The 27,192-nt window shown below is 39.5% G+C and overlaps 2 protein-coding genes across 3 annotated transcripts in view; both read right to left on the minus strand.

Moving 5' to 3' along the window:
* The window catches only part of LOC119557341, a 78,963-nt gene extending 70,801 nt beyond the window's left edge, over positions 1 to 8,162 (minus strand). For both annotated transcript variants that reach the window (XM_037870077.1, XM_037870076.1), the window contains exon 1: positions 7,590 to 8,162. The gene's annotated coding sequence lies outside the window, so the exon portion shown is untranslated. The remainder of the gene's footprint in view (positions 1 to 7,589) is intronic.
* A 7,825-nt stretch (positions 8,163 to 15,987) lies between these two features.
* LOC119557277 lies at positions 15,988 to 16,876 on the minus strand. Its single transcript, XM_037869962.1, has one exon. It carries the CDS (start codon positions 16,832 to 16,834, stop codon positions 16,124 to 16,126), a length of 711 nt encoding a protein of 236 aa, XP_037725890.1. The 5' UTR covers positions 16,835 to 16,876; the 3' UTR covers positions 15,988 to 16,123.
* Between the last annotated feature and the right edge of the window lie 10,316 nt (positions 16,877 to 27,192).

A 27,192-nucleotide genomic window follows, 5' to 3' on the forward strand; every position in this document is an offset into this window, starting at 1 on the left:
AGTATATCGCATTTCCATTGCCATTTCCATTGCCTGGCCCCACCACATCCACCCATTTATCAATTACATCTTCATGGGAGATAATTCCATCCGCAAAGTTGCTCTTCCACTCGAGTTCATCTCAAAGGAGGCAATTCCCAGGCAATTCTTGGGGCAAAATCATTTTCAAGAAGCCGAATCGAATATCCGTTTTCTTTTCCTATTTTTTTTTTATATTTTGCGTTAATTTTATTCCATTCTTTTGCTATTTGTGGGCCAATTTGAGTTTCCGTTAATGGTTATTTATGCATGTAATGCCTGAAAAGCTTGGTTTATTTTTTGTCCAAGAGCATTTTAAGACCAGTTCTCTAGTTTTGCGGCCAAAGTTAACCGAATAAACTTATTTGTTGTCGCTGTGTGTGCGTAATTTGCTTGACTTGCTCCGCTTATTGTTGTTACGAGTAGTTTATTTATTCTTCAGCGGCAGACAATGCGATGTCTCTCGGTTTTGTCTGTTCCTGAAGCGCTGTTTCATGCATGAGTGGCCAGGAAAAACCACCCAAAAACTGGTGGGGCGGGAGGCAGAGGAAAACCCAGTGAAGGCCCACCCACAATCGGAATGAAAATGAAACTGAGGAATTGACTTGGAAATGCCTCGCGTTTGCTTTTCGCGTTTCGCCGGCCTGGGAAAGCCTGGGAAGGCTGTAAAAAGGGATAAAATCATAAGCCCAAAATTTATCGCACTCGACAGTCGAGTCGGGGCAAATTGTGTGTGCCTATATCATGTCTGTGTGCCCTGTGCAATGGATCAAGTTTATTTATAAGTCGATGCTCCATGGGCTTTCCTCTTTTCCGGCCTTGACTTGGGCCAAACATGAAAGCAAACAATATTACGCATACGCAGCGTCGACATGATGAAGTGTTATTTAAATATAAATATATTATCTATCGATAAACAGGCCCGAGCCAAAGGAGAAAAAAAAAATAGAATGAAAAGCGCTTTTGCCGCATCGAATCTTCAAATTTGATGGCCATTACTCGGTGTGCCCCTCCTTTTTATGGGCATGTGGATATGGCTAATAAAGTGATTGTGCTCCTTGGGACCTTTGGTCCCAGCTCGTTTCGCCCCAGCTGATTGAATTATGCGTGTTTTTTTTAGGCCCACAACAAAGAGCCCACATTGAAGTACTTTTCAATTGTTGCGAAAACGTTGCGGTATTCTGGTTAATTTCTAGGAAATACTTTTGGGACCGCTGGCTATGCTAATTTTATTGTTAAAGGATTGAGTATTTCTGTGAAAGTCGTTGGTTGGAATTCTCCGCTTAACAAAGGAAGTATTTTCTTTATGTGTCGAAAACAGCTTAAAGGTTATCTGCCTAATTTGTGGCAACTTATTTCTGAACCAGACTGATTTTCAGTTTAGTTCACTGTTTGAATAATTAAAATGTGTGATTTTCTGTGAGCAGAAACCTAATTAAAAGTTGAAAATGCATTGTACCTGGAGTCATGGAATTAATGTAATTAAATGTAATATTTCAACGAATAATTGCACAACCATTGCAGCGAAGCATTGTTTAAGTATGCATTTTCATTGTTGTAAATTACTTGGGGGCAGTTGAAATAATGCGAATTGAAATTGAAAGTCCAACTGAAGGCGTAATGAATATTGCATTGGGTAGTTATACATATACATATATGGTATATGTATTTCCGAAAGGCGTGACATATTTGCCAAAAGCAAGTACCTTTTGTTCCCCAATTATGGGCCAGTTAAATCGGGCAACTTATTTACCTTGTAGTCGCATTAACAATTCCTTTTCTGGGGATCTCCGGGTGCATATCTGGCAATAATTGCGTTAATTTAGTGCAATTGTCCTGTGTTCGCTGGCATTGTTGTGCAAACTGTTTTATCGACTGGGGCTCTGGCAGATATGCAAATTGCCTGACGAAATTCAATTATTGATCCAGCTACCGGGCGCAGCGAAATGTGAGAGCCGCAAAAAGAGCCTGGATTTCGGCTTTTCGCCACAAAACATCTGCAGACGAGACTTGTTTTTGTGCCTAGTTTTTGTGTGCAGCTTTTTGCAGGTCTTGTTTGGCTCTAGGATTTTTCGTTCTCGTTTTTTTTTTTTTGCTTTTTATTTTTCTACTATCTCTGAAAGGAGCGCCAGCAATGAGAAGCTTGCTAAGAAAATATTTTGAAATGGAAAGTTTTCCCTCATACACAGAAAGAGGAGTCCTCTTTTCGTCGTGTGTTGCCGGAGATATGAGAAAATGAAAACATATTTGCCTGTGCGAGGGCTGTTTGTTTAGTTTTTTGTTGTCCCTACTGTTATCCCTGCCCCTAACCCCCACTTTTTTTTCGTTGTGCTATGATAAGAATCTGAAAACTTTCACGGGACTACGTGTCGTATGCGCAATGTCCTGGCCAAAGTTCTACCGATCTATGGATTTTCGGAGCCACACAGCAAAAGTCTTAAAAAAGTCAATATTGAACCAACTGACTTGCGAACGAATGGCAAACAAGTTATGGGTAAGACAAAAAAAACTGGATTGTGATTTAAAAGTTTAATTGAAGAGGTGGTTGTAAAATGAATTGTTCCTCTAAAATTACCCTATTGAACAAAATATATATATTTACTCACAGGCAAACCGATAAATTGAATTCCAATTTGAATGCCCCTAAAGCAAATTCAATTCTAACAGGAAATATGATTCTTATAACAATTTTTTTTCGCCCAACCAACTAAATTTGCATACAAATGTCGCTTTGATGTGGGCGCAAATGAAAAAATATAAATAAAATCACTAGATAGTTGTAACTCTTTGATTACATATAGCTTGCCACCGATTATTATTTTTTCATTCAGTTTTCAGTCTTGTACATATACTTGTATTTATTTTCTGGGTACACGGGTTTTAAGGCTTGGCTTCGCTTCGCTTTTCATGTTCGTTGAAATGCAAATTAAAATATTTATGCAAATGCGTGAGGCGGGCGAACACAATAAATTTATGCCAACAAACGGGAGGGCAGAAGACCGAAAACAGAAAACAAATGAAGCAAAAAATAAAGTAGAAAATAGGCAGGGGAAAATGGGAAGAAATGTGAAAGTGAAAAAAAACAATTACCTTTCTTTTGGTCATAAATGTTAACGTCTGTCGCAATAATTTTGCGACTGTTTTTAAATTTTTTTTTCGAAATCCCTGTTGTATGCAAAGCAAATCAACAAGGATTTATGCTTGAGATTAGCAGAGCTCAAATAGTGATCCATGGTGGAAATGTTGCTCCACTGATTGGATGGAAAACACAGCCTCTTCCGACTTTGTTCGCATTACGCATACGCCTCGTTAGCCGGGGCACTTGAGAGCATTTACCAATTAGCCACCTTTCCACCTCCCTTCCCCTCTCCCCCCCCTGCTCTGCACCAACAATAGCTGCAGACTCAACACCTTTTAACACCTGAAAGAATTTAATTAATGCAGGTCCTCCTCGCTAAAGCAACCAGAGATGCTGCTCCAAAAGGAAAGCCTGCGTCCCGGGCAAATTAAAAACGGCGAAATGAGTAAGCAACTAAAAAAAAAGAGGTTAAGGGAAATAAAATAGTGAAACGCCAGCTGCAGCTATGTGAATTCTTAAACAGGGCTTAGTGAACATTTAAAATTGGTATCCTTAATTTCTGGGAGTTTTCGGAGCACTGTTTGGGAAACTGAAATTCCGCAAACTTGTGGAAAACTGAAGTTAACACGGAGTTAATAACCGAGTTATCAAGAATGGCTGTCTTAAGAACTTGGGAAAACTTGAAAGTTGTTTTCCACTGCCTGGCTGGAAAAATTAACAAAAATATAGGCAAGCCGTTGAAAATTATTAATTAGTTAAAAGCTCGAAAAGGAATGTGCATAATAATAAAATAAGTGATTAAAAATAGGAAAAAAATATTCCTAGCCAGGTAAATTATTAAAAAGGTGTAAATTGAAATTAACAAACTTAACAAAAGTACAAGTATATGATAAAAATTTTAAGCACTTAATTTTAAAATATTATACAATAACGAAGAAAATGTGTTGAAATTAACAAGGTCTAAATGAAAATTAGGCAAACTTAACAAAAATACATGGAAGCCCCTAAAAAAATAATTAGTTAGCTAAAAGATCAAAATACGTATAAATATAAAGTACCTATGTGGAAAAAAATATTTTTACTTAATTATATAAATATTATAAAAATATTCGTGGCGAAGTAAATTAAAACTAATGGCCATATAACATTATATTTTGGTTAATGAAGAAAAGGCGTCGAAATTAACATGGTCTAAATGAAAATTAAGCAAATGGTAGCTGGGGCTCCAGCTTTGCCTCCTTGGAAGGGGAAATCCCGGCCAGAAACATTGTGGATTTTATGAATGGCTGGGGGGTGAAGGCTTTTCCGGAGGTGTGAGAATGCGGAGGTGTCTCAGAAATCCTGCAGGATCCGCTTAGCAGCAATTATCTTCATTACGCGACGAGCGCACAAAAGTATGCAAGGGGCCAAACAAGCTGAAGCCAAAGCAAAGTCCTGACAATTAGGAGCCTTCTTCTCCTGGATTCTGGGCTCTGGGCTCTGGATTCTCTGTATCCAGAGAAAAGGAGGCAAAAAAAAAAAAGAAAACACCTTTAACCTTATCCTCGCATATAAATACGCTGTTGATGGATGTGTTTTGAGTGGCGCCTGGAAAATGGAGGGCTGCGGGGTCAAAGGGGATGCAAACGGGAACGGGAGTGGCTTCCTGTTTTTCGGGCTTCTTTTGACTCGGTGACTTGTCGCCACCGCTTTTCTGTTGTTATTCAGGTGGGTGGAAAAATCAGGGAATGGAGCTGGTGTCTAAACGATTTATAAAAGCCAAGGCAGCCAGGGGAAAACAGCAGAGAAAGTGGGGGGGGGAGGGGGTGAATGGCACAAAAAGTGTTGCAAGCAATTTGCGCAATGCTTTTGCTTTTGGCTCCGGCTCTGGCAAATCCCCCACTGGTAACCTTTCACCCCTCGAACACAAAAGCCAGCCCCACCTGCCTCCCCCTTTTTAGCCTCTCTTAACCCATGCTCGCAACATTGTTGACTGACATCAGCGCGCTTATAAATCAACTTGCAAATGTTTTCCCTTTCTTTTTTTTGGGCCACCATTTTTGAGTTCATGATTTTTGGCACACAGACACAGAGGAACTCATATGATTAGATAAATGCGTTGTCTAATGGCCTTGGATCCTCAAAGGCCCCCATTCCCTTCACTCTTCATTTCACACATTGTCCTCGTGTGGGTTAGGTAAATCGTAATATCATTTTTATAAACATCTTGTTAACCCAGAGCCATACATTTTCCCAAAGGGAAAGAGAGAGGAAGGCAGCCCATAAATCCACGGCCGGGAAATATGATTTGCGGGTCAAGGGGTTGGCATGGAGTGATTATCTTGGGTTGGCAAAGGAATTATGGACCACACCAGAGCCACTCGAAAGTTAATGGGAAATTTTGATGCTGTTATATAAATTTCAATAAATAAGCTCCTAAAATCTTAAAAATAACTATATCTTTATAATTTAGTTTTCACACTTTGCGCTTTTTAAAATTGATGGCTAATAAATACTAAACAAAGTTATCGCTGCTGGAATATCAACACTAAAAGTTTTAGTGATTGGCAAAACTCCTTTAACTTTTTAGTGAAATTCTCCAGCAAAAAGTTGAAATATCAATTATGTTGACAGTGTCATAACTGAATTCAATGATAATAATGTTTAAATAGTGCATTGAATTTAAGTTATAGTTAGGAAACTTTTCTAATTTTATTTAAATGAAAACTTTTGTTTTAAAACTATTTATGCTAATACGTTAGCATACAGTTTTGATTATGTTTGAAGGCTAGTTTCATTAAAGTTGAAAAAACTCCGCTTACCAACACTTAGTCTTAAGAGAACGTTTGTCTTCTCCGTTGAACTTTCACCTGTAAAGCGGCCCAGAAATTCCCTTTCGTTGGTGAATTCAAGTAATCCCTGGTGATGGAAGGGCCTCCGAACCTCGGGTAATCCTCAGGGGATGTGCCTTTGGAGTGACTCATCACGCCCTTGCGATAATCGGTTGGCAGTGTTGCACAATGATGAACAGCCCGCCGGCGGCTAAGCGCAGTGTCTGTCAAAATGTTGCCCAAATTGGCTGACTTTTGACATTTGACCTGGACACGTAACGCATCGCGCCCCCACCGCCTTCCCGCCCCCAGCGAGTGTCACTTTCTGTAGTTGTAGTTGGGCAGAACGTGTGATTTATGATGCTTTCGCTGCCCCTGTGTTGGTAAATTACTTTCCCCGAACACACACACACGCGCGCACGCAAAGTGTGCGAATATTTTTGCCATTTTTTTTGAGGAAGAGCCTCCATTCCTTGCGAAAGAAATTCAATCGCTTGCGAAACTTTAAGCGATTTTCGCATTTAAACAATATGCCAAAGAGTCAGCCATAAAGACAGCTTCCATGCCTCCTTGGAAAACCGCTGCGATGACCTTCAAGGCCGACTTTTGCCACTTTTCCATATAATATATATACATTTCCCTGCTCTCTGCGCTGTGCGTGGGTCATTTAAATGCTACATTATGTTGAATATTCAATTTAATGTGCCTTATAAATCATGTAGGTCCTTGTCCTGTCCTGGCCTCCGCCGCTTTGTCACACTTTCCGGGCCGAGAACCGGGAATGGGGATAGTTTTCACTGCCTGATGGAGTCACTTATTTTCCACAATTCCTTATTTATGAATGCCTGATTTACAACTGCTTATCGTGGGGGTCTGGTGCCGGAATTGATTAGCCTGGCAGCTTCGGAAAATGAACTGTCATCGTTTGGGTTCCCCAGATAAAGAGCCGGACCCTTGACCAACACTTGTTCGAGCAGGAATTTATCATTAATGGAGCAAAGCCATTGACAGCTTGCTAATAATTTTGGTAAAGGGAAAGTTCCTCCTGCCATTCGGGTAAGTGTTATCCAATATTTACTTATACTCAACCAAACATATCCAGATTTTTTCTAGTACTCTGCAAGATTACTCTTGTGTTAGACTATTTTCATATCTTAGAAATTTGGGTTTATTAATAAAAAAAGGTTAGGAATAAAAAGAAATAATGAATGGTATATAATGTTAAGCTTAAGAATACAAAAAAGCTTATATAAATATGTCTTAAATACAAAACCAAAATAAAAATAAAAACCAATCATAATAATCAATATAATAATAATTATAGATCTATTTAATCTACTTTTTTCAAATTTATTCCCAATATTCCTTTTTTTTCCTAATACCCACGCATAGTTTATAAAATTATCTACAAAATATTTATGCCGAAAACAGCTTCCAAGCGCACTGCTAATATTCACTTAAGTGCCACTCAAAATCAACGTTTAGCACCCCTCTCGGCGCTTCTCAAAAAGTCGACTTGATCATGTGCATGAAATGGGTGGAGATTCGTGGGCGTATTGAAAAAACACACTCCCATTGGCCTTTTTCTTCTTTCTGTGTTTATCAGCCACTAAGAAAATAGTCCTCAATTCAAGCCAAACACACGAAAAAGCCACGAAAACAAACAATTTGTGTTTACTAACCGTTCTCTGAGCACTTTTCCCCTCAGCTTATTTGGTTGATTGGGTTTTTGGCTTCGCCTCGCTCGCTCGCTGATTATCTCAGTTTTATCTGATTTTTACTTTTCGGTTTTTCACACTTGTGTGGACTAATTTTTCATTTCATGCGCATTTGTTGCATTCACTTGTTATTGAATTTTCATCACCATCATTATCACTGCGTGTGTGTGGTTGTGTGCTCGATGCCGGCAAACAAAACAAAAACAAAACAAAAATCGAAAAGAATGAAAAAGCGCGCACAGAGATCAGCGAACTTCACTGTTGTTTTTTGTTTTATTTTTCTTTTTTCCAGAGTTTTTCTATTTATTTTAGACCGAGACACAAGCAATTATCGTCACGCGATCACAGGACACGATTGAGGACCAGAGGTCTCTGGTTTTTGGTCTCTGGCTTCTGGTCTTAGAAAACACGTCGCGAATTGTGGTGGTCGTGGTCCTTAGTCCTTCGTCCTTCGGCTGGCTGAGTGGCTCAGTTGGCCAAATCGGATGGCTTCTGTGTTCTGGGGTCAATTCACCAGCCGGCTGACAACAAACAGCAGCAGAGTTCAACGTGAGACTGAATGCCGCACGGAAAAGCCTCGTGCGCTGCCCTCGTCGTCGCCTCGGAAAATCCTCGTTGCCGTGGTGAGTTTTCCCAGCGATTTTCCCCATACCAAAGAGCGCCCTTCCGGCGAACGACCTTGGCTCGCTCTTCGCCAGCTGTTGATTTTTCTCTTTCGCCTGCCTAAAATCGCTAATGGCCACTAATTGCGGAGGGGGTGGTGGTGAAAAACCTTCTTAAAACTGGGATTGAGAAAGGATTTTGAATCCTTAAGCGTTGCATATCAGAAAAAATATGAATAATTATTTAAGCTTTACTATTTTTAAATCATTTCTAGCTGTCAGACTTTCAAACTTGTTCCTTTTATATTGCTTATATCTTTATAATTTAGTTATAAGGTGGTTTTGAAATAATAATTGCATCATCAAAAGTTTAGAATAAGGTATAATTTTTTAGATCTGTGTAAGATATAAAAGCCATAAGGATACATTTTAAAATATATTTCACAGATCTTCAAAATCAGTAATCAGTTAATTGGTTTTAAGCTCATATTACCACAATAAAATCTTCAGAATCTGATTTATCCATTGGTTCAAAATCAAAATGTGTATTTTTAAAGAGAATCCTTATATCTAGAGCCAGAAAACTGTTTTAGATAGTCCACAGACACTTGACTCATCCACGCTCGCCACACACCCATAATCCCAACAAGATCCGAATGATTAATTGTTCTGCTGGGCCATCTAAAATAATTACAATTTATTCTTTAATGAGGGAATCCATCTGGGCAGAAAATGGCATCCCGCCCAGGGAGAAGTTTTTGTAATGATTTAATGGGAACTTTAAGCGAATTCCGGGCATCCGGCAATTTAGATGTGTCGTAGATACTTTCGCATCCGTATCTGTTGCATCTGGGCTAAAGTTGAGACAAGAAATTATGCTAATTGGACAACACAACTTTGACAAGCTACAACTGACACTTTAACCTAACCCTCTTTTCCCCCCGGAAAACCCGAATCACCCTTAACCCATCAGAGCTTTTAACCCATGGCAGCACGGTCCATTGGAGGTGGCGAAGTGGGTAAGTCATGTGTTATACATCACTTGATTAGGCATTAAATAAATGCTCTGACAAGTTTACACTCAATTACATGAGTTCGCTTCCCTCGGGCTGCGAAATGGAAACTTCCCAGTTCCAAATTACCGAGTTGGGCGAATTTAATTGCATGTAAGCGAAATTGCGCAGCGAATCGTTCTTTTCTGGATCATCGATGGTCAGCTTTTGTAATGGAAACTATACGTTTTTTATTTTTATTTATGGGTAATGAGGTATTATTAATAAATAGCAACTAAGAATTAAATTTAAAAAAATTTTATTTGCTGAGTATCCATTTTGCTGTACACACTTGAGAGAGATGTACAAAAAAGGGAAGCATTCCCCGGAATATTTTTCCTATTTTCCATTGTGTTTCTTTTTCGCCGGTCATCTAAAACTAATTGTATTTCATTTTAATATTATAGACAATGGGATACTATTATTTTGTAAAAGGTATCACATTGTTAACCAATTCACAACCAACCTTTAATTTGTTGAATTGCATTTACTGAGTATCCATTTTTCTGTAAACACTTGAGAGAGAGAGGGAAAAAAAAGCAAGCATTCTCTGGACAATTTTTCCCATTTTCCGATGTTTTTCACTTCGGCCAGGCCATCTGTCGATTCACTTGCCTATCCGACTTCCATATTTTTCCCATCTTTATTTCCACTCCAATCCCATTGCAATTCCTTCGGTTCCGGCTTCTTGGCTTGCAGGCTTAATTGAGAAAGAGATTTGATTAATTTGCATGCCATAAACAATTTGCAATTTGTTTATGCTCTCAAAGTCGGGGACGCCGTAATTAAAGCAAAGCCATGCCAAGCTAAGCAACTTTTCCAGCGATTTTCCATTTTCCCGGCTGGTTTTGCATGCGGGGGTTTTCGGGGAGGGGTGTGTTTTTTTGTGTGAAAAGAAATGTCACCGAGGCAAGGTAAGCAGATTAAGGCCTTCTTTGACTTGGCAATGCAATTCAAGTCTTTTGCCCCGGCATGCAAATGATGATGGCTCAGCCGGGCTCAGGATGCAGTCGAGGAAAACGCGAGGCGAAAGCCGGCTGCAAAATCGGGGGAAAATCGGAGGAAAATCGAGGAGGAGAACGTGACGGGTATAGGATGGTTGGTGGGCGGTGGTGGGTGTGGGTGTGGGTGGAATGCTGAATGTGTTTGCAAATATTTACTCAATGTATTCATGTGCAAACAATTACGCGTTCATTTGTGCGACTTTCGAGTGGCGAACAACAATGACGATGTAGATGAAGATGACGCTGCAGCAGACGACTGTTGGTGACAATGGCAGCCAAAATGAGGGTCTCCTTGCTGCACCACCCATGCACCACCCATTCAGCCACCCACTCACCACCCATTCGACCACCCACTCACCCCCTTTGTTTCGTTTTGCCTACTCACATATGCATAATATCCTTGACCTGTTTGCCTTGCTTGCGCTTTTGTGCGTGTCCTCCGCTCTGAAGGATTCATTCACTCGGCTGGAGTGCTGCGGAAAATGGTGAAAAGCGGGGGTACAAACGGGAGGGAAAAGCGGAAGGGCGGCGTGCGGAAAAACTCCTTTTGGCCATTTGATATGCAAAAATAATCTATGCAGCTAATGGCCTGCATAAAAATATTGGTCTAACTCACACACACACACACGTCCTCCATTCTCTTTGCCTTTACAAGTGGCTAAGTGCTGCAAAAATAGAGGAGGAAAACTGCGTTAATCAGTTTTACAAACTCCACCGCTTTTCCCCTTTTTATACGATTTTTTCACTGCCAATTACAAAATCAGTTGCCAAGTAATTTGAATACAAAGTCTGTATTGTGCACCCAACGAAAGGCAATGTATTGCATTTTAAATTCTAAAAAAATTTAAGTTTAATGTGCTTTTATCATAGGAACATTTTAATTAAAAAATGGTATATATTGAAAAAATTATCAAGAAATTAAAATCCCTTGCACAAATTCTCAAAACTAGCCATTGTCGCAGTTTTTTGTCAAACTATTTCTAGGATCTGCTTGAATGGCTTGCCAAGGACTTGGGTTCCGAATCAAAATCGGACTCATCTTTGCTCGTTTTGTGTGAATTTAACGCTCTGTTGTTGTGCGTTTGACCGAAACAATGACAGAATCCCCTCTTATTTCCCAGCATTTCCCAACTTTCCCAGACCATCCATAAGGTTTTCCATCTGTCTTGCCCAAAGTCTGGTATTCGTTTACTTGCATATCGAGTTTCCCCGAGCTTTTTCCGCACCGCATCTCCTCCGCATTTCCTTTAATCGTCTGTCCAAGTGTCAGTCCGTTTTGTTTGATTGATTTTTACACCCATGGCCGACGGTTAGTTCCTAACCATTGCGAAAATTCAATTTGGAAATGGAGAAAATGCCATGATGGTATATGCTGTTGGCTTCGTCTTTGGGGAAAACTAGCTGAGCTAAAGAAATATTTGCTATAGTTCTGGAGGAAGCATATTGCTTGGCATCGAAACATTTCAAATATAAGCAAGTTAAATACAGACTATTTTGGGCTTTTCAGCAATATTATCAAATAAAATATACTCTCGTTTTGGGTATACAGTTCTAAAAGATCTTTGGCTTGTTTTTATTTTCTTTTTGTTTTGGGTATACAGTTCTACAAGTTCTTTTGTTTTTCTAAGCTTCTTTATTAAAGTAAATATTCAATTTTATTTTATAAAAGTCGAAAAGCCCATCTAGGTTTTTGTACTTTTCCCGGAAATGGCTTTCGCCTGAAAATTCTAATTTTTGGCCAACCAGATGACGGCTGTCTGTGGGTCTGTGCCTTTTGGGGCAGTTCGTTAAGTTTACTTGATTTGCCTGGCAATAAATTTGCACTCCACCTTCTAGAGGACACACCCCCCTCGATTTTCCTGTGCCATTTCCTCACTGTGATGTCATCGACACGCCGAGGTGAAAGACAAACAACTTTATGCCAAGTTGTTAATAAAGTGAGCCGCCGACCTCAACGACTTGGAAAGGGGGCTGTGGGTGGAAAGTGGGTGGAAAGTGGGGGTCCCCTTCAGGTGCAAACATAAATACATAGCTGCAGAAATGTGCTAGCTGTCTCAGGTTTTCCTCTCTATTTGCCAGAGTTTTCCCCTGCTCTCTCGCTTGACAAGACAATTGACTGGAAAATGTTGTTAATGAACTTTGTGCGACATTTTGATTAGCTGTCAGGTGGAATGAGAACGCAAACCCCCCCCCCCCCCCCCTTTTTTGCACCTACCACTCCCCAATTTTCACCTCTATTTTCCACCCGACTTTCTCTTCGCAGTCTTGTTTGTGCCGTGTTGCAAACAAAGGTCAACAAGTGCCACAGATGCCAAATGATGGATGTCAAAGTTGCTTTTGGTAGCACTTGACATACATTTGGTGGAGATGAAGAGATGGCGAGAGTTGGAGAAATGGAGAAAACCCAGAGATACGGAGAAATGGAGAAACGGCGATGGAGATTCCAATTCCGGGCTGACAATGCCATTTTGTCACACTGTGATAGAACAGCGAAAATAACAGTAGCTGTGAGGAAAATACAAAAAAAAAAAAAGAAAGTTTCTGCGGAAAAGTTGTAAACTTAATTTATAGTTTTTAAGCAGCCGCCGAAGTGGGCGGTTTTTCGGGTGGCCTTCACAGGGTTAGAAAAATGGGGGAGTCGCATCTCTATGTGTGTGTGTGTGTGTGTGAGTGGGTGAAATTTTCACATTTCATTCTCGCCTCGTCGCTAGGAATTTCCAAATGAAATATTTGACTTTTAGTCTAAAAAGTCAGCAGAAAAGTTGGCCAAACAGACTGCGACCAAGTGCCAGCATTTAAATGTGCATTAAGTTCAAAGTTCAAAAGGTTTGGTGGTGCGGGGGATATCGCTTTAAATGCCTTCGACCGTGTCATCGAGTCGAACTTTGGAGCATCTACCTTTAATGAGCACTCCGCTCAAGTGCATCTTCCATGTGAATTCTGTCCAGCAATTATGCCAGTCCTCGATGCCGAGCTTCAACCTCCCAAGCCAGACCACTTTTTGGTGCACTGGAAGAAATTTTGGGGCTCTTGTGGATGATTATTTTTTAAATTTTAAATAATGCAGAGCCTTAAGATTAAATATTTTTAATGTTTATCTGCAAAATAAGTTTTATATTTTAATATTAATATGTTTTCCTATATATATATTTTTTTAATTTTTTAATTTTTTCCTTTAAAAAACTTTTATTACAAAATATTGTCGGATAATTTTTTAATTTCTTTCTTTATTTTCCTTTTACTTAAAGTACCAACTAAACTAGATATATTTTGGTTAAATTGTGTAAATTATGGCCAAGAAAATTAGTCGTTTGTATACACCCCACTTATTGATTATTTTTAACCAATATGATCACAGGACTCTTGTTAATTTTCATCCAGTGCCTTTCAAGTTGGAAAACCATGTCCAAAGAAAATCATTTTCCGAGGGAAAAGATCTAACTCACACTCGAGCTTAGCTCATGTGGCCCGCAGGCACAACCTTGAAGCTCTCTCATTTAGTTGGAACAACCTTTTAGGCCAGCTACCCACTTGACAATCCCCCGCTTTCTGTATCTGTATCTGTGTCTGTATGTCTGTCTTCAGTTTGTCCTTTTGTTGGACTGTTGGCCCTTCGGGGGCAGAATGGCGTCTTCATCTCGGCCAGAGTTGTCCAGAAATGGCGAGTCTGTTTTCCAAACATCTCCGCATTTGACTGCAACAAAAAGGTATAGCCGAAACAATGAAGTTACTAGGTTTATGGGGTATACATTTTTGAAATACCCAGTAAAAATATTATTTCCTAAATATTAAAACATGAAAAAATATGTAAGTTATATTTTAAAATAGATATTTTGTACTATTCCAAGTGAATTAAAGAATTTTTTCAAGTTATTTAAAGTTAAGATTAATATAACCCATGGTTATTACAATTTGTTTTGTAGATTTTAAAAATGGTATCTTATTTGACCTTGGGTCCTTTATCCACCCGAAAAACTATCCTTGCTGGGAATGGGAATCAGAATCAGAAACAGAATAGAAACAAAAACTTTTGACAGGCGGCACGACTCGCCCTGATGGCTTCCACTCACTTGGCCAAGAGCACACGTTTCAGCCTTCGTGTTAACACGTTCTGGGTGGCAGGAGATGTGGCAACGGATTCGGTTCGGGATTGAGATGGGCCATATCCAAATGGCCGGGCTCGGGACTCCCACCTTTCCGTTTCGAGTCGTAATTATACACTTGTAGGACGCAATTGAATGGTTATATCCATTGAGTTTTCCAATTCAATAGGCTACGGCGGTGGCCAGATATCCAAGTATTTTTAGGGGGGCGGGGGGTGATGCTGGAGGTGGTATAAATGACTTGAGTGTTTGTCCATTGGCCGGCCAATGTCTTCCACGGCGCACATTCAGGTCCAATTTAGCCTTTATGTGTCCTCATCGTTGTCGTTGTTGCCCCACCCAAGGGATGTATCTCGATTTTGGAGCACGCACACGTATGGAAACAGGCGGACGGACAGACTTACGGACAGAGTTACGGACAGCTGGACGGACAGTCGGAGGGTTTGGTGAATGGATGGAATGGGAATTTGAAATCCTTGCGCCGACTTTACTGATTCTTTTTTTCCCTTCGTTCTATTTTTCTTTTTTTATCCATCCCCGCTGCTCAATGAAAATGCCAACATGTGAGCATACAAAACATGAAGATGAGGCTGGGGAAAGTTGGGGGTGCTATGCCCAGATACAAATGCATCGTAAACATGTCGTCGCGTTATATTGGGATCTTAAGTAGCAGTAGCCCACATCCCGGCAGTTGCCATTGTCTACTCTCGTTCCTTTTCACCATTTTATTTGCTCCACTTTTTTGTATTTCTTTTTCCAGCTACCTCTTTGGCTACTTAAGAGGAGGAGGGGTACAAAATTCCTGAGATTTTCTCCATTTTCCTCCCCCGAACTCACCTTTGGTTGCCTGGTAACTATTGTAGTTGGATATTTAGCATTATCCGGTGTTTGATTTCTGCTTTTTGCGATTAGTTTTTCATTGGGAAATATGCGTTTGAAGGGAAGTACTTAATACCAGTTCTGGATTAATCAGAAGTCTATTAAAAAGTATAATAAAGTAATATAATTTCTAAAACAATAAGTAATATATTCTATTAGCAACACTTTCAATGAACCAAAATCTCTGGCTTAGCTGCTCGTTCACTTAACCCCAACGAGGACATGGAAAATCACTTAAAACTCCCAACTTGGATCGGATCTGATTTGATCTGCCTGCTGCGGCCATCCTGTCGACTGACTGCCAGGACATAAAAACATAAAGGACAACAATTTATGGCACATTTGCAGCTTCAAGGAATCCGGTGTCTGTTTGGGCCATAAAAACAGTGATGCCCTCGGAAAAAAATCAGGCAGAAAAAGGGGCAATAAAGTTGGCAAGCGGAATCAATAATGCGAGCCCGGCCATAAACCGATGCCAAATTTGTGCCAAGGTGCCAGAGTGAGCCACGCCCCAGTCCAGATTGGCTTGAACTTATTAACCATCGCCACAAATGAACCAGATGAGCCGCAAGGGCTCAGGGACACTCGAAAGTTGTTGATTACTTTTTGCCGGCTCGGCGATAATTTGCATACATTTGCAAATATGAAAAACACAAAATTGTCATTTCAGATTATTTTTAAAAATATTTTTATAAGCCTGACAAAGAAATTAGAGAGCCAGCTTTAAAAACATATCAAGTAATTTATTATTTTCGATTTGGAATTTATGGTATGATAAGGAAGACTCACTTAAATTAAAATAGTAATATTAGATGCCTATGGAAATTTTCTAATAATGATATATATACGAAGTGATTTTTACTGTCCCTCCCCCTCGATGGTGACCTCCAGGAAGACGGATGAGTGATCGCCGTCTCCATCGCACAGCTCGTCCAGTTGATCCTCGTTGAGGCTGACGAAGAACGGATCCAGTCCGTTGATGAACCGGCTGATGGGCATTCGGCTGGCAAAGTTCTGGATCCTTCGGCGATTCCTTCGCACGATGCCCTGCAGCTGGCTGTTCAAAACAGCCAGATTTGCATAGATTGCTCGTCGGGTGTAGGGTGAGACGAGCCAGAGCAGATAGACAGTGCCCCATTCTGAGGTAAGGTCTCTGGAGTTCTGGGTAACCGTTTCGTCGTCCTGCTTCAGCAGAGCCTTCCAGGTGGTGCGGCAAACCATCACCAGAACGGGCAGGTGGTAGGTCAAACCTTGATGGCAGGGCGGCAGATCCAACTGCGGTTCCATCAGGTCAAAGGGCGAATCGGCACACCAGTTTAGCACGGCCAGACATTGGTCATGATCGACGATCAGCTGGCGATAGGTGAGCATCAGCAGGGTGCGCTGGCCACTGGTCACTTCGCGCAGGCGCAGTTGAAAGGGCAAAGTTCGCGCCCGCGGGTCCAGGTGCTCGCTGATCATGTGGCGCAGCAAGTGGGTGTGCTTCACCACAGCCTGGCAATCGGCCACGGGACAGATGGCGGCCTGCTTTTCGGGACAGGACTCCTCAGATGAAACCCTTTCTTCCATATTTCACTAACTGGTACACTAAATAAATAGCAGACTGGTTACTACTTTTGAAGGAAATTTAACAAGCCACTAGTTATAGGAAAACATGTTTAATATTTACATACTCGCATGGTACACCATCATAAATATACATTTTCTCTCTTTAAATATTCTCTAAAAACGAAAAAGAGAGATAGGAGTGCGCTAGCGCTAGCGAAACTCTCCGAAACAGAAATAAGAGAGGGGAAAACAAGATAACAACAAATCTATATAGATATTATACAAAATATCATCGAAATGATCATTATATCTTATCAACCTCCTGAAATATCAAATAATCGAGATATTGAAAGAGAAAACATTTACTTAAATCCTGGAAAACCAGGATTCAAATAAACTCGGTAGCAAGTGCACCGATTCGGACCGTATCGTATCGCCGCTTTATCTGGGGACCGTAAGCCCCGGTATTTGAATGTTTTGCCATCATTAGCATTTCAACTTATTTCACTCAGGTGCGCGACCGTGCGTGCAACATTTCCACAGACCAAATGGCAACAACGACAGCGTCGGACATTCGCATTTTCCAGTGCTGTGGGGGTGGCAGGTGGGTGGATTTTCCAGCTGCATTTCGACGGTCCGTCCGTGCGTGTCTGCTGGACAGCAAAAAGAAAACAACAAAAATTTAACTGAGGCAGCACGGCCAACCTGACGTGCCCATGATGATGCACAGGGAGAAAAGTGACCCTATATTGCTTGATTTTTGCATGTGATATTCTGAACTACAGATTTATGTGGTACTAACCATTTAAAAGACGTAATGATTTATTCTTTAAATAAAACTCCTATTAAAACACTTAAAAAATCTTAAATCTTAAGTCTTAACAAATTTAAAATCCGAATAGACTGGGGAACTTAAAATTTATATTAATATAAAAATGGTTTATTATTTTGTAATCATTATTTAGTTTCAAAATGGGTTAGACTGTCAGAACTAATAGGTATTTTAAAAAGTAAAGAATTTTTAAGAAAGATTACAATTGTTTAATAATTTTTATATTTTTTTCACAGTGTTTGGCGATGGAAAGTGCTATGACTATTACTATGACTATGACGATGAGTATGATGCTGGCCAGCTATGCTCTCTCCCTTTCTAACTGTCGCCCCCACACCTGCAACCCCCCCTTATGCACCCCGAAGCTGTTGATGGCGTATTAATGACCGGAATGCGGAATGTAACAGAAAATTTCGCCCCACTCTTGTGTACTTCTTATTTTCCTGTGTTTGCAGTGCACTGCAGCAGGTTTTAATGGTAAGGGGGGGTTGGTTCAGGGGCGGGGATGAAAAGGGGGTAAGGGGGATGCACTGCAGCATCCATGGTCATGCTGCCGGAATGCATAATTGAAATACGAATCGAGCGAATGCCCCGACAAGCAGATAAGAAAACGACAGGGTCGCTCTGGCCTCCGGTTCAAATGCATGGATGTGGAAAGGGGGGGGGGCTCAGTTCCTGGAAGGGGCGCCGTCGGCGCCTTCAAGGGGTCTTTCACTTAGCTGATTTGCCTGACCTTAAGACCTTTAAGCTTCAGCGAAAGCGATTATCAGGGGTCATAAAGTCGCGGAGAGTTCGCAGAAACAACGAGAATCCCTTCAAGTTTATTGCCATAAGTGATTCAATTTCGTTAGAGTGTAATCAAAAAACAATCTTGTCCACATTGCAATACTTTAAATTAAATCAAATGAAATCCTTAACACAGAAACCTTGGTGTAGTCATTTGTTTGAAATGAACTTGTATAACGAAGACCTTATTCCTTGAGGTAAGTTATACAAATTGAATAAAAATATTTTGAAATAAAAGGTAGTAGGTTTAAAACTATTCGTACTCTAATGGCTAGTACATTTTATATGATATATCTTATAAAGTCAGGAAGTCGGTACTCCAGTATTGGTTCACATTTTGACTAAGTTACTGCAAAATCTACTAAAACTTAACAGAAAAAGTCTTTAAAAAATGTTTTTATATATATTTTTAAGATAGAAATTGAACCAAAAAAATGTTCCACCAATTTCTGATTAGTTTGCATTGAGAGCACATCATTCGCATCTGCCATCCGTCCGTCAGTCAGTCATTCAGTCAGTTATTCAGTCAGTCAGTTTGCTCATCGACTACGCATATTACTCATACGCCGCGTGTGCTGCGATGGCGAATGGCGATCTTCTTGGCGATATGAAGCCGCAACAGCTGCCATTCTGCGTGTGTGTGCGTACTGCGGTGGTTGTGTGAGTGTTTGCTCACTGATGTATATGTTTATATAATTCCCACTTACCGACGCTGCTACACAAGTTTATTGTTGTTCCCGCAGCCCGTTCCGCCCCTTTCACATCACCACCTTGTTGCCTGTTTCTTGGCAATGTTTGGCTTTTATGTGCCTTAGTTTTGCACTGGGAAAATGGATTTTATTATATTTATTATTATTATATATTAGAATTATTAATTTTTTTTTATAATTTTTAAAATTTTTATTAAGTTTTCCATATCAAATAAATGAAAACTGCTTTTAGTGTTACTTTTCTACGTTCCTTAAATTTTCAGAAAGTGTTCTATACATTTTAAAATATATGCGTAGCAATCTCAAACAAAATATATACAAAATTCCATTCCATAAAATAAAAATATTTAAATATTAATTAAATTTATAGTTTTATTTTTTAAATGATCATAAATTGCCTTTAAATATTTCTTAAGTTCTTGTATTTAAAATGTGGGAATATATGAATTCTTAATACAATTTTTGTATTTCTTGAAATTGTTCATTCCATAAAATAATAATATTAAAAACATAGAACCCTTAAGAATCTTATTATTAGTTGTATTTTTTAAATGATTATAAATTTCATTCATATATTTTGAATCTTCACATATCTGGTATGTGGCAATGTATGGATCAATATAGCTAAAATAATTATTTTTCTCTGTGCATTCTTGGGTGGTTCACTGCCGTTGGGTGGTTCCCCGAAAACGGGGCAAACAAAACCCGAAACGCTGGCAAAATGAAAATTATGCTCTCTTTGGCATTAAGTTTATGAATAACGAGCATATGTAAGTCGGACTCGCAGTCTCCGAGTTTCTGGCTCTCCCTTAGTGGTGGTGTACCATGTGCGAGTGTGCGAGTGTGCGAGTGTGGGTGTGTGGATGTGTGCCCTTCAGTAAGGCTTACAGGAATTTATTTTGTGCCATAACTACACAAACACTCACACTCGCACTCACACTCACACTCTGACACTCCCGCAGGTCGTTTGCTGTCTGCCGATCAAAAGGTGTTAAATTCTGTTGTTACTAAGCGCCCAAAGCGCCACAAAAACATGCACCGCCAGCCGAAATGGGCGGTGGGCGGTGGGAGGTGGGCGTGGTGCTGTTTGCATAAATAAAAAGGCATATTAATTTGCAATTGTTTGGACCCCTACTTACCCCTGGAGATTAATTTCCAGGTTTTAAAAATGATTTTAAATGATATAAGCATTTAAACATAAAAATAATACTTACCTACCTTTAAGGTCTTGAATTTCTGAGTTTCAAATATATTATTGCATACTTTTAGACACCTTCATTAAATGATATAAGCTTTTAAACATAAAAATCATACTTACTTACCTTTAAGGCCTTGAATTTCTGAGTTTCAAATATATTATTGCATACTTTTAGACACCTTCATTAAATGATATAAGCATTTAAGCATAAAAATAATACTTACTTACCTTTAAGGCCTTGAATTTCTGAATTTCAAATATATTATTGCATACTTTTAGACACCTTCATTAAATGATAGAAGCATTTAAACATAAAAATAATACTTACTTACCTTTAAGGCCTTGAATTTCTGAGTTTCAAATATATAATTGCATACTTTTAGGCACCTTCATTGGTAATTTCTAAACTCTAGTGTTTATGTTAATTAATGCCTAATATAATTGGAACAAGTATCTTTTTTGCGTTTCCTACAAATGTAAGCCTTAGTTTTTCCGAGCTCTAAGATCAAACCTTTCTATTTACTTCATTACCGTATTTTCTTTCATCTTTTAAACTGCTCTTAAGACAATATACCCCGTAGCCGAGACTCTAACATTTCTTCGCTTTTTTTTCGAACAACACTTGTTGATATTTTTTTCGTATTTAGCTCAGGCTTTTTGCTGAGGTGGAGAAAATGCAGGTAGCTGTCTGATAACATTTGGCTCGGATTAACTACTATTTTTATCCCCCAGCCGTGCACCTTTCAATTTTGCTCAACCTTTTGTATTTACCCCAACTTAGTACAGCCATTTATCCCCTACTTTTGGCTCCTCTCTGGATTTTCCTTTAATTTTGAAGCTGCAGCTGTCGTCTTGCAATTGTTTGACTCAATATTTCAGCTGGCTGGCAGCTTTATTTTAAATAAATAAAGTCAGCTTTGGTGTGAGTGGGTTGTGTGTGTGTGTGAGTGTGTGTGTGTTGGGTGCCTCAAGTTACAAATAAAACGCAACCGAAATGAGCTTAAGAGCTTATGGAACGCTAAACAAACAGCGCAGCACACAAAGCCGCGATGCCATACACACACAGGCATATCCACGCTCACACACACACACACACACACACACACACACACACACATACACACACTTCAGTGGCTTACAGCTGACTGACTTGGGGGCCCAGATCCTTAGTCTTTAGTCCTTGCTTTCCGGCACACCGAAAAATATTATCAATAAAAGCCCTTATTTTTCTTATTGTTCGGAAGGCTGTAAATGTGCTCAAGGTCTTCGGACATTAATATAGTTGACAGTTTTATGAGCACAATGCAAAAGCCAATCAATCTGCATTCAAAAATATCAAAAGCCCTTTTTTTGGATTTTAAAAATAATCATATCTCTGGTTTAAAAGAAAATAAATAATCTTTAAAAATTAAAGATGATTGTTAGTTCTATATAACAGTAATATAAAATAATTAATTATAAGGAAAACTAATTTTTTGATTTCAATAATGAAACATATAAATATTTTTAAAAATGCCAAAAAAGGTTCAGAAATATTCAATATACCTTAAAACAAAAAAAAGAAAAATTCTGACCCTTAACGACACACTCAGGAAAATTATGTATACGTTTAACTTGGTTCTTGGTTTTTAAGCAGCGACTTAGTCGAGTGTTTCTTGCAGTGTGGCTCCGTTTTGCCTTGGCTAGCTTGAAAGCGAATCGCTTTTGCCTTTTATGACTAAGTCAAATATGAAAGTAAGTTGCCAACAGCTCGCTGACTGACTGCCACGCCCCGTCCCGCCGACCGCCCCCTTTTGGAGGCAGCTTCCCAGAGGGCAGAGAACAGGACAATTTGATTTATTGCCACTTAAAAGGCAACATTCAGTTTTCTTTCTCTTCCTTTTTTTTTTTCTTGGCTCGGATGGAGCAGGGGAAAATAAATAACACGTTTACACATCCAAATGAAGCAGCCACAAAAGGGGCGGCGGTGGGGGCCAGCAAAAAGGGGGGTCCAAATGAGGGGGGGGGGGGGTGTTCCAAAGTTGTTGGGAGTCAGAATGGCGACGAGATTGTTAATAAGAATGCATATATTATGCCAACACCGACACGTCACATGTGTGCCGAAAGTTTGGGTCTGCAAACCCCCCTTCCTTCGAAGGACTCTTAAGCCCCCCTTTGCCCGACGGAAACTTGCTATGCGCATAATTAATCGCTTGCCCTGCTGAAGCTGACGTAGCCCCCTATTTTTTTGGACCCCCTCTCAAATGAGGCGTGAATCGAACCGGAATTGGGGGGGGGAAATAAACAGGGGAAGTGCAATCGAGACAATCAGAAAGCCATCGATTAGACAAGTGCACTATTTGCCAATCGATTAGCTAGGCTTGAAGTTAAAGTGCATTGAAGAACTACTATTTGTTGTTCCCAAGAAATACTCAATAATCGACTAAGAAGTAATTCGATTAAATGTCTTTGCCACCAGCTAAAATACATTTTTGGACTTAGAAACCTTATCTTTAACATTTATTTGTTATTTTAATGTCTGTTTGCATTGACCATCGATTCGCTTCACCTTGCCCTGACATAGAAATGAACAAAGCCAGAATAAATCATATGTAAAGCGGGCAACAAAAATCTAACCACTGCTTGTCATAATAAATTTTATTTAATAAATATATAGTTGAGCTGGAATTTATTTATCATATAGCCTACTTTCGTGCCTTAAATCATCGTCATATCTAGATAGAGAACGATCAATGCGCCGTTTGCAGAGCTCTTTTCACTTTTGATTATTTATTCATCGCATACGGATTAAGTCTGCCGTATGCCATTAAAATTTATTCAATGCAAACATTGCCCATTTTCAATGGACGTGGCAAGTGAACATTTATATATTTATAATAATTTGCCATAAATTATTTTTATATGTTTCAGTTTTAAACTAGAACGGCTGGGCCGCCGGGCTCATGAACACAAAAAAACATGGCACATAATTTTCGTACGTTTTAAAAACGCATTAAACTGCAATGGCAGCAAAAGAGAGAAACAGAGAACATAAACATGGACATAAACACGGACAGGACATGGACACATACATGGGCAGGGCAACGTGAACCGGAAACGGAAATGCCCCCCCACCCCCAGCTCATCAGGCATGCTTGATTTCATTTGGCACACACAAACACATGGATACATTCTGTTAACGTGGCCGAAATTGTTCGCAATTTATGACCGCTGACCAATTTTTAAATAGCCAAACGCGCACCTGGGTCACACCTGCGCATAATGCGGTTAGCACAAAACAATTGTTTAGGGTATTTAAGGGGTATCTGTGGGCGAAAGGGTGGCTTGGGCCCGTGGGAAAGTTAAATAAAAAGAATATAACCTTGTAACTTTTAACACTGAATTAAAAATCTATAAAACATCAGATGTTTTCTAAGGGAAATCGTAAAATATTTTTATAATAGTCCCTTATGATATACTATATATAATTTATTTGGGTTTTTTCTTGAGTTTAATTGTATTTTATTCTAATTAACTGGTGTTAAATAAAACGTATAGATTTAATTTAGATGACACACATAGATACCCCTTGTAAAAGCTTATTTATTTTAAGCCCTTTAAGAAAAGGTATACAAAACTATTTATATAGTTAAATTATATAAGATTATAGATTAAGAATTAAGAAAATATATAGTACCTTAAAATATTTGGCTTACCTATAATATAACATTTAAATAATAGTTATGACTTGGAAAATGTATAATTATAAACAAAATTATAAAACAATTTATTAAATTGAATTTAACATTATAAAAACATTTCCATAAATGTATTATTTTCTCCTTAAACCCAGGGTATTAGCTGTTCGAATTATTGACTCGCTCAGTTGGAATACTTTGAGAATTCTTAATTAAAAAACATAAACTTCATTTGCTCTGTGTCAGAGATTTGTTGCTGTGCGTGTTGATTTACTTGTGCCACGCCCCCATAAATTGCCCCCTTCCTTTGTTCTGCATTTTTATTATTTGCCGTGGAATTTTAATTGAATTAGCCATTTAGCGTTTTTGGCTAATTTGCATGTTGTGTCCAAATAAAGCATTTGATGATGCAGCACATTCGTTTGGGTGTGCAAATAAATGTGCAATTTTTATGGAGCTGTTTCAGTTGGTTCTAGTTTGGTTTAGTTCGGTTTAGTTTCGTTTTGTTTTAATGGTCCATTTTGGCGCCTGGGCTAATGTTCCAATTAAACAAGTGCGGTAGAATCTACCGACAATAAATTGGATGCGCGAATTTTCTTTTTTTTTTCGCGCCGGCAATCGGAGAACCCTACAAATGCGGTTCGCCCCATGTTGCGATGCGAGGGTTTTTATCGCATAATTATCAACGCTGCCGCAGGGGCAACTCATTAAAATGCAGACAAATCAAATTTTCATTTCCAGCCAGAGCCACCATAGCTTTTCATCAAATTTCCTCAGGCGTCCGTGTGGCAGTGGGAAATAAAAATGCAAACCGGAAAGTTACATTTAACGAAATTATAATTTGCGCATGGAGTCGGTTTTAATTACACATTTCCTATCGCATGGGCCCCGGCAAATTGATTCCCTTTGATTGGCCGAAATGCCGGGGGTATCGCCACGTTTTAAATAAAACTTCCCCCCCCCTCCCCACAAAAAAAGGGAAAAGGCCAAATAAAATTTGTGCCAGCCAGTCAAATGCTCCAAAAACATTTACAGTATGCCCAATGGAAAAAAGTGCAAAGTGCATGGAATTGGAATACTTCAATTATTCGGACTTAATCTGCAAACATAAATGTTTTTCAAAAGAGCATTTCAGATTGCAATCAATGTGCATTTTCTTTAAATATTCAAGGAGTTCAGTAAGCATTCTATCTGTATTTGTATTTACCCATGGCAACCTGCATTATTTTTGCCTAATCAAAGAGTGTGAAATACATTTACCAGCTGTTCGGAGGAGAAACTAAAAAAAAAAAGGGTTGGATATATACGAGTTTTTTGAAGTGGAACTGCAAACTCGAACTCCATTTGCTTGGCCTGCCTCTAAGAAATATTCCCTGGGCGGCTTCTTCTTTCTTTCACCCCTTTGATGTGCTTTTCATAGCTGTTTTTTACGCAAATTCGCTGAAAATGCTTCTCCCAGATGGGAAAAGTGTGCTTTATTAAGGGAAATAAAAAGGATTCTCTTGATTGTTAAAGAGCTAGAGAAGTTGAAAATTTAAATAATATATTTTGATGGGTAAGCAAATATTTTAGTTTATTTTATTAGTTTGTCTCTTGGTTTTTTTTTTTAGGAAAATCATATGGCATTCCTTTGTTTTCCCTGGTCATTTTGTGAGTTACAGTCACAGGCATTTCCAAAGCCGTAGGCAATTAATCTGGGCAACAGCTGGTTGGGCTGTAATTACTTTTGTAGTCCCACCTTCGAGCACCTGGAGCCGTCAACACTTTGTTTTTGCTTCAGTGAGCTGAAAAATTATGCATAGAGCCCAGTTCCAATCCCATGCCCCGGCATTCGGCACTCGGCACATTCCTGGCCCATTTTACTGGGGTGCCTAATGACGACCCGTTGATTTGTTATGTTCATTATTCCGGCAATGAACTCCGAAGAGGAGCTGGAGTAGCTGGAGTAGTCGCCCCCATTCCGGGGGCCACATGGAAAGGCCTTTGGGTGCTCGAACGGCAACGGTAAGCTGATGAACCCTGGAAAACTAATTAAAACACGTGGAAAGCACACAAGCGGTGTCCGAGAATTGCACATGAATAAATGAGTGGCCCCGGCTGCAAACCATAAAACCATCAAACCATCGCCGCACGGCGACAATGACCTATGACCTCAAGCCGCATGGCTGACCCGCAAAACTCAAACTATTTAAAAAGTATTCTTATTCTAGAATCCAGGGGGACCCAGCCAATAAACATAATAACCGCACTCGTATATTATTCATTTCTTCACTTAAGTCAATTACTTTAATTGTCTTATTGCTTATCTTAAGCTAACAATAGCTTAAATACAATATATAAATGTTCTATATTTTAAATTATTTTTCTAGATTACAAAATTTAAATACTTGGGTTTCTATTATATCAAATGATATATATTTAATTTTAAAAATGTGCTTGATTACTTTTATATGCTATTAAATGTTCAAATAAAATATATTTAGCTCAGGAAGCCTTATTTATGCCGTACAAAACGTATGGAAGCAATTGCCTTAACTTTGAAGGAAACTTTCCTGCAGCTTGCCCATTTGATGTGAGCTCTCTTATCATAAGGCTCTCTGATTGCCCAGTAGTACTGGCCCCTTTTGGATTGAAGGTCTGGCAGGATTGCCAGTAATTAATATGCCTGTTTGTCCGACTCCTGTTTGCCCCCTTTCCACCTGCAACTCCGGCTTTCAATGGAGTTTCAATTTACTTGCCACCTGTCAGATTGATGGAGTCGGCTGCGGATGACAGTGAACCGATGCGAATCCTGGAGCAGGGGCGTTTCTAAGGGGGGGGCGGAGTGGGGACTCCTGACAAATGACGCGTGCTTTGTTCGCTGGCCGGAAATGCAAAGTGCAAGGCGGAAGTCGCCCATATCACACCGCAATGGAGCAAAAATCGAGCGGAAAAGTGGAAACAAAACGCGGCTTCCGCTGCGAACATCCGCCAACTGAGCTCGCCCTCCCATTTCTCTGTCAATTAAAACTAAGGTCGCGCCAAATATCCCACTCGAACCTTGATAAAAACTCGAATCCAAAGCGGCAAACAAATAAAATTGCAAAATATTGCACATAAAGGAGGGAGCCGGCCAACGCAGGACAAAGGCTGCTGCGAACCACCAATTCAGGACCCACTATCCGCCCACTAACCAA

The sequence above is a fragment of the Drosophila subpulchrella genome, chromosome X (assembly GCF_014743375.2).
Source record: "Drosophila subpulchrella strain 33 F10 #4 breed RU33 chromosome X, RU_Dsub_v1.1 Primary Assembly, whole genome shotgun sequence".
Lineage (NCBI taxonomy): Eukaryota > Metazoa > Arthropoda > Insecta > Diptera > Drosophilidae > Drosophila > Drosophila subpulchrella.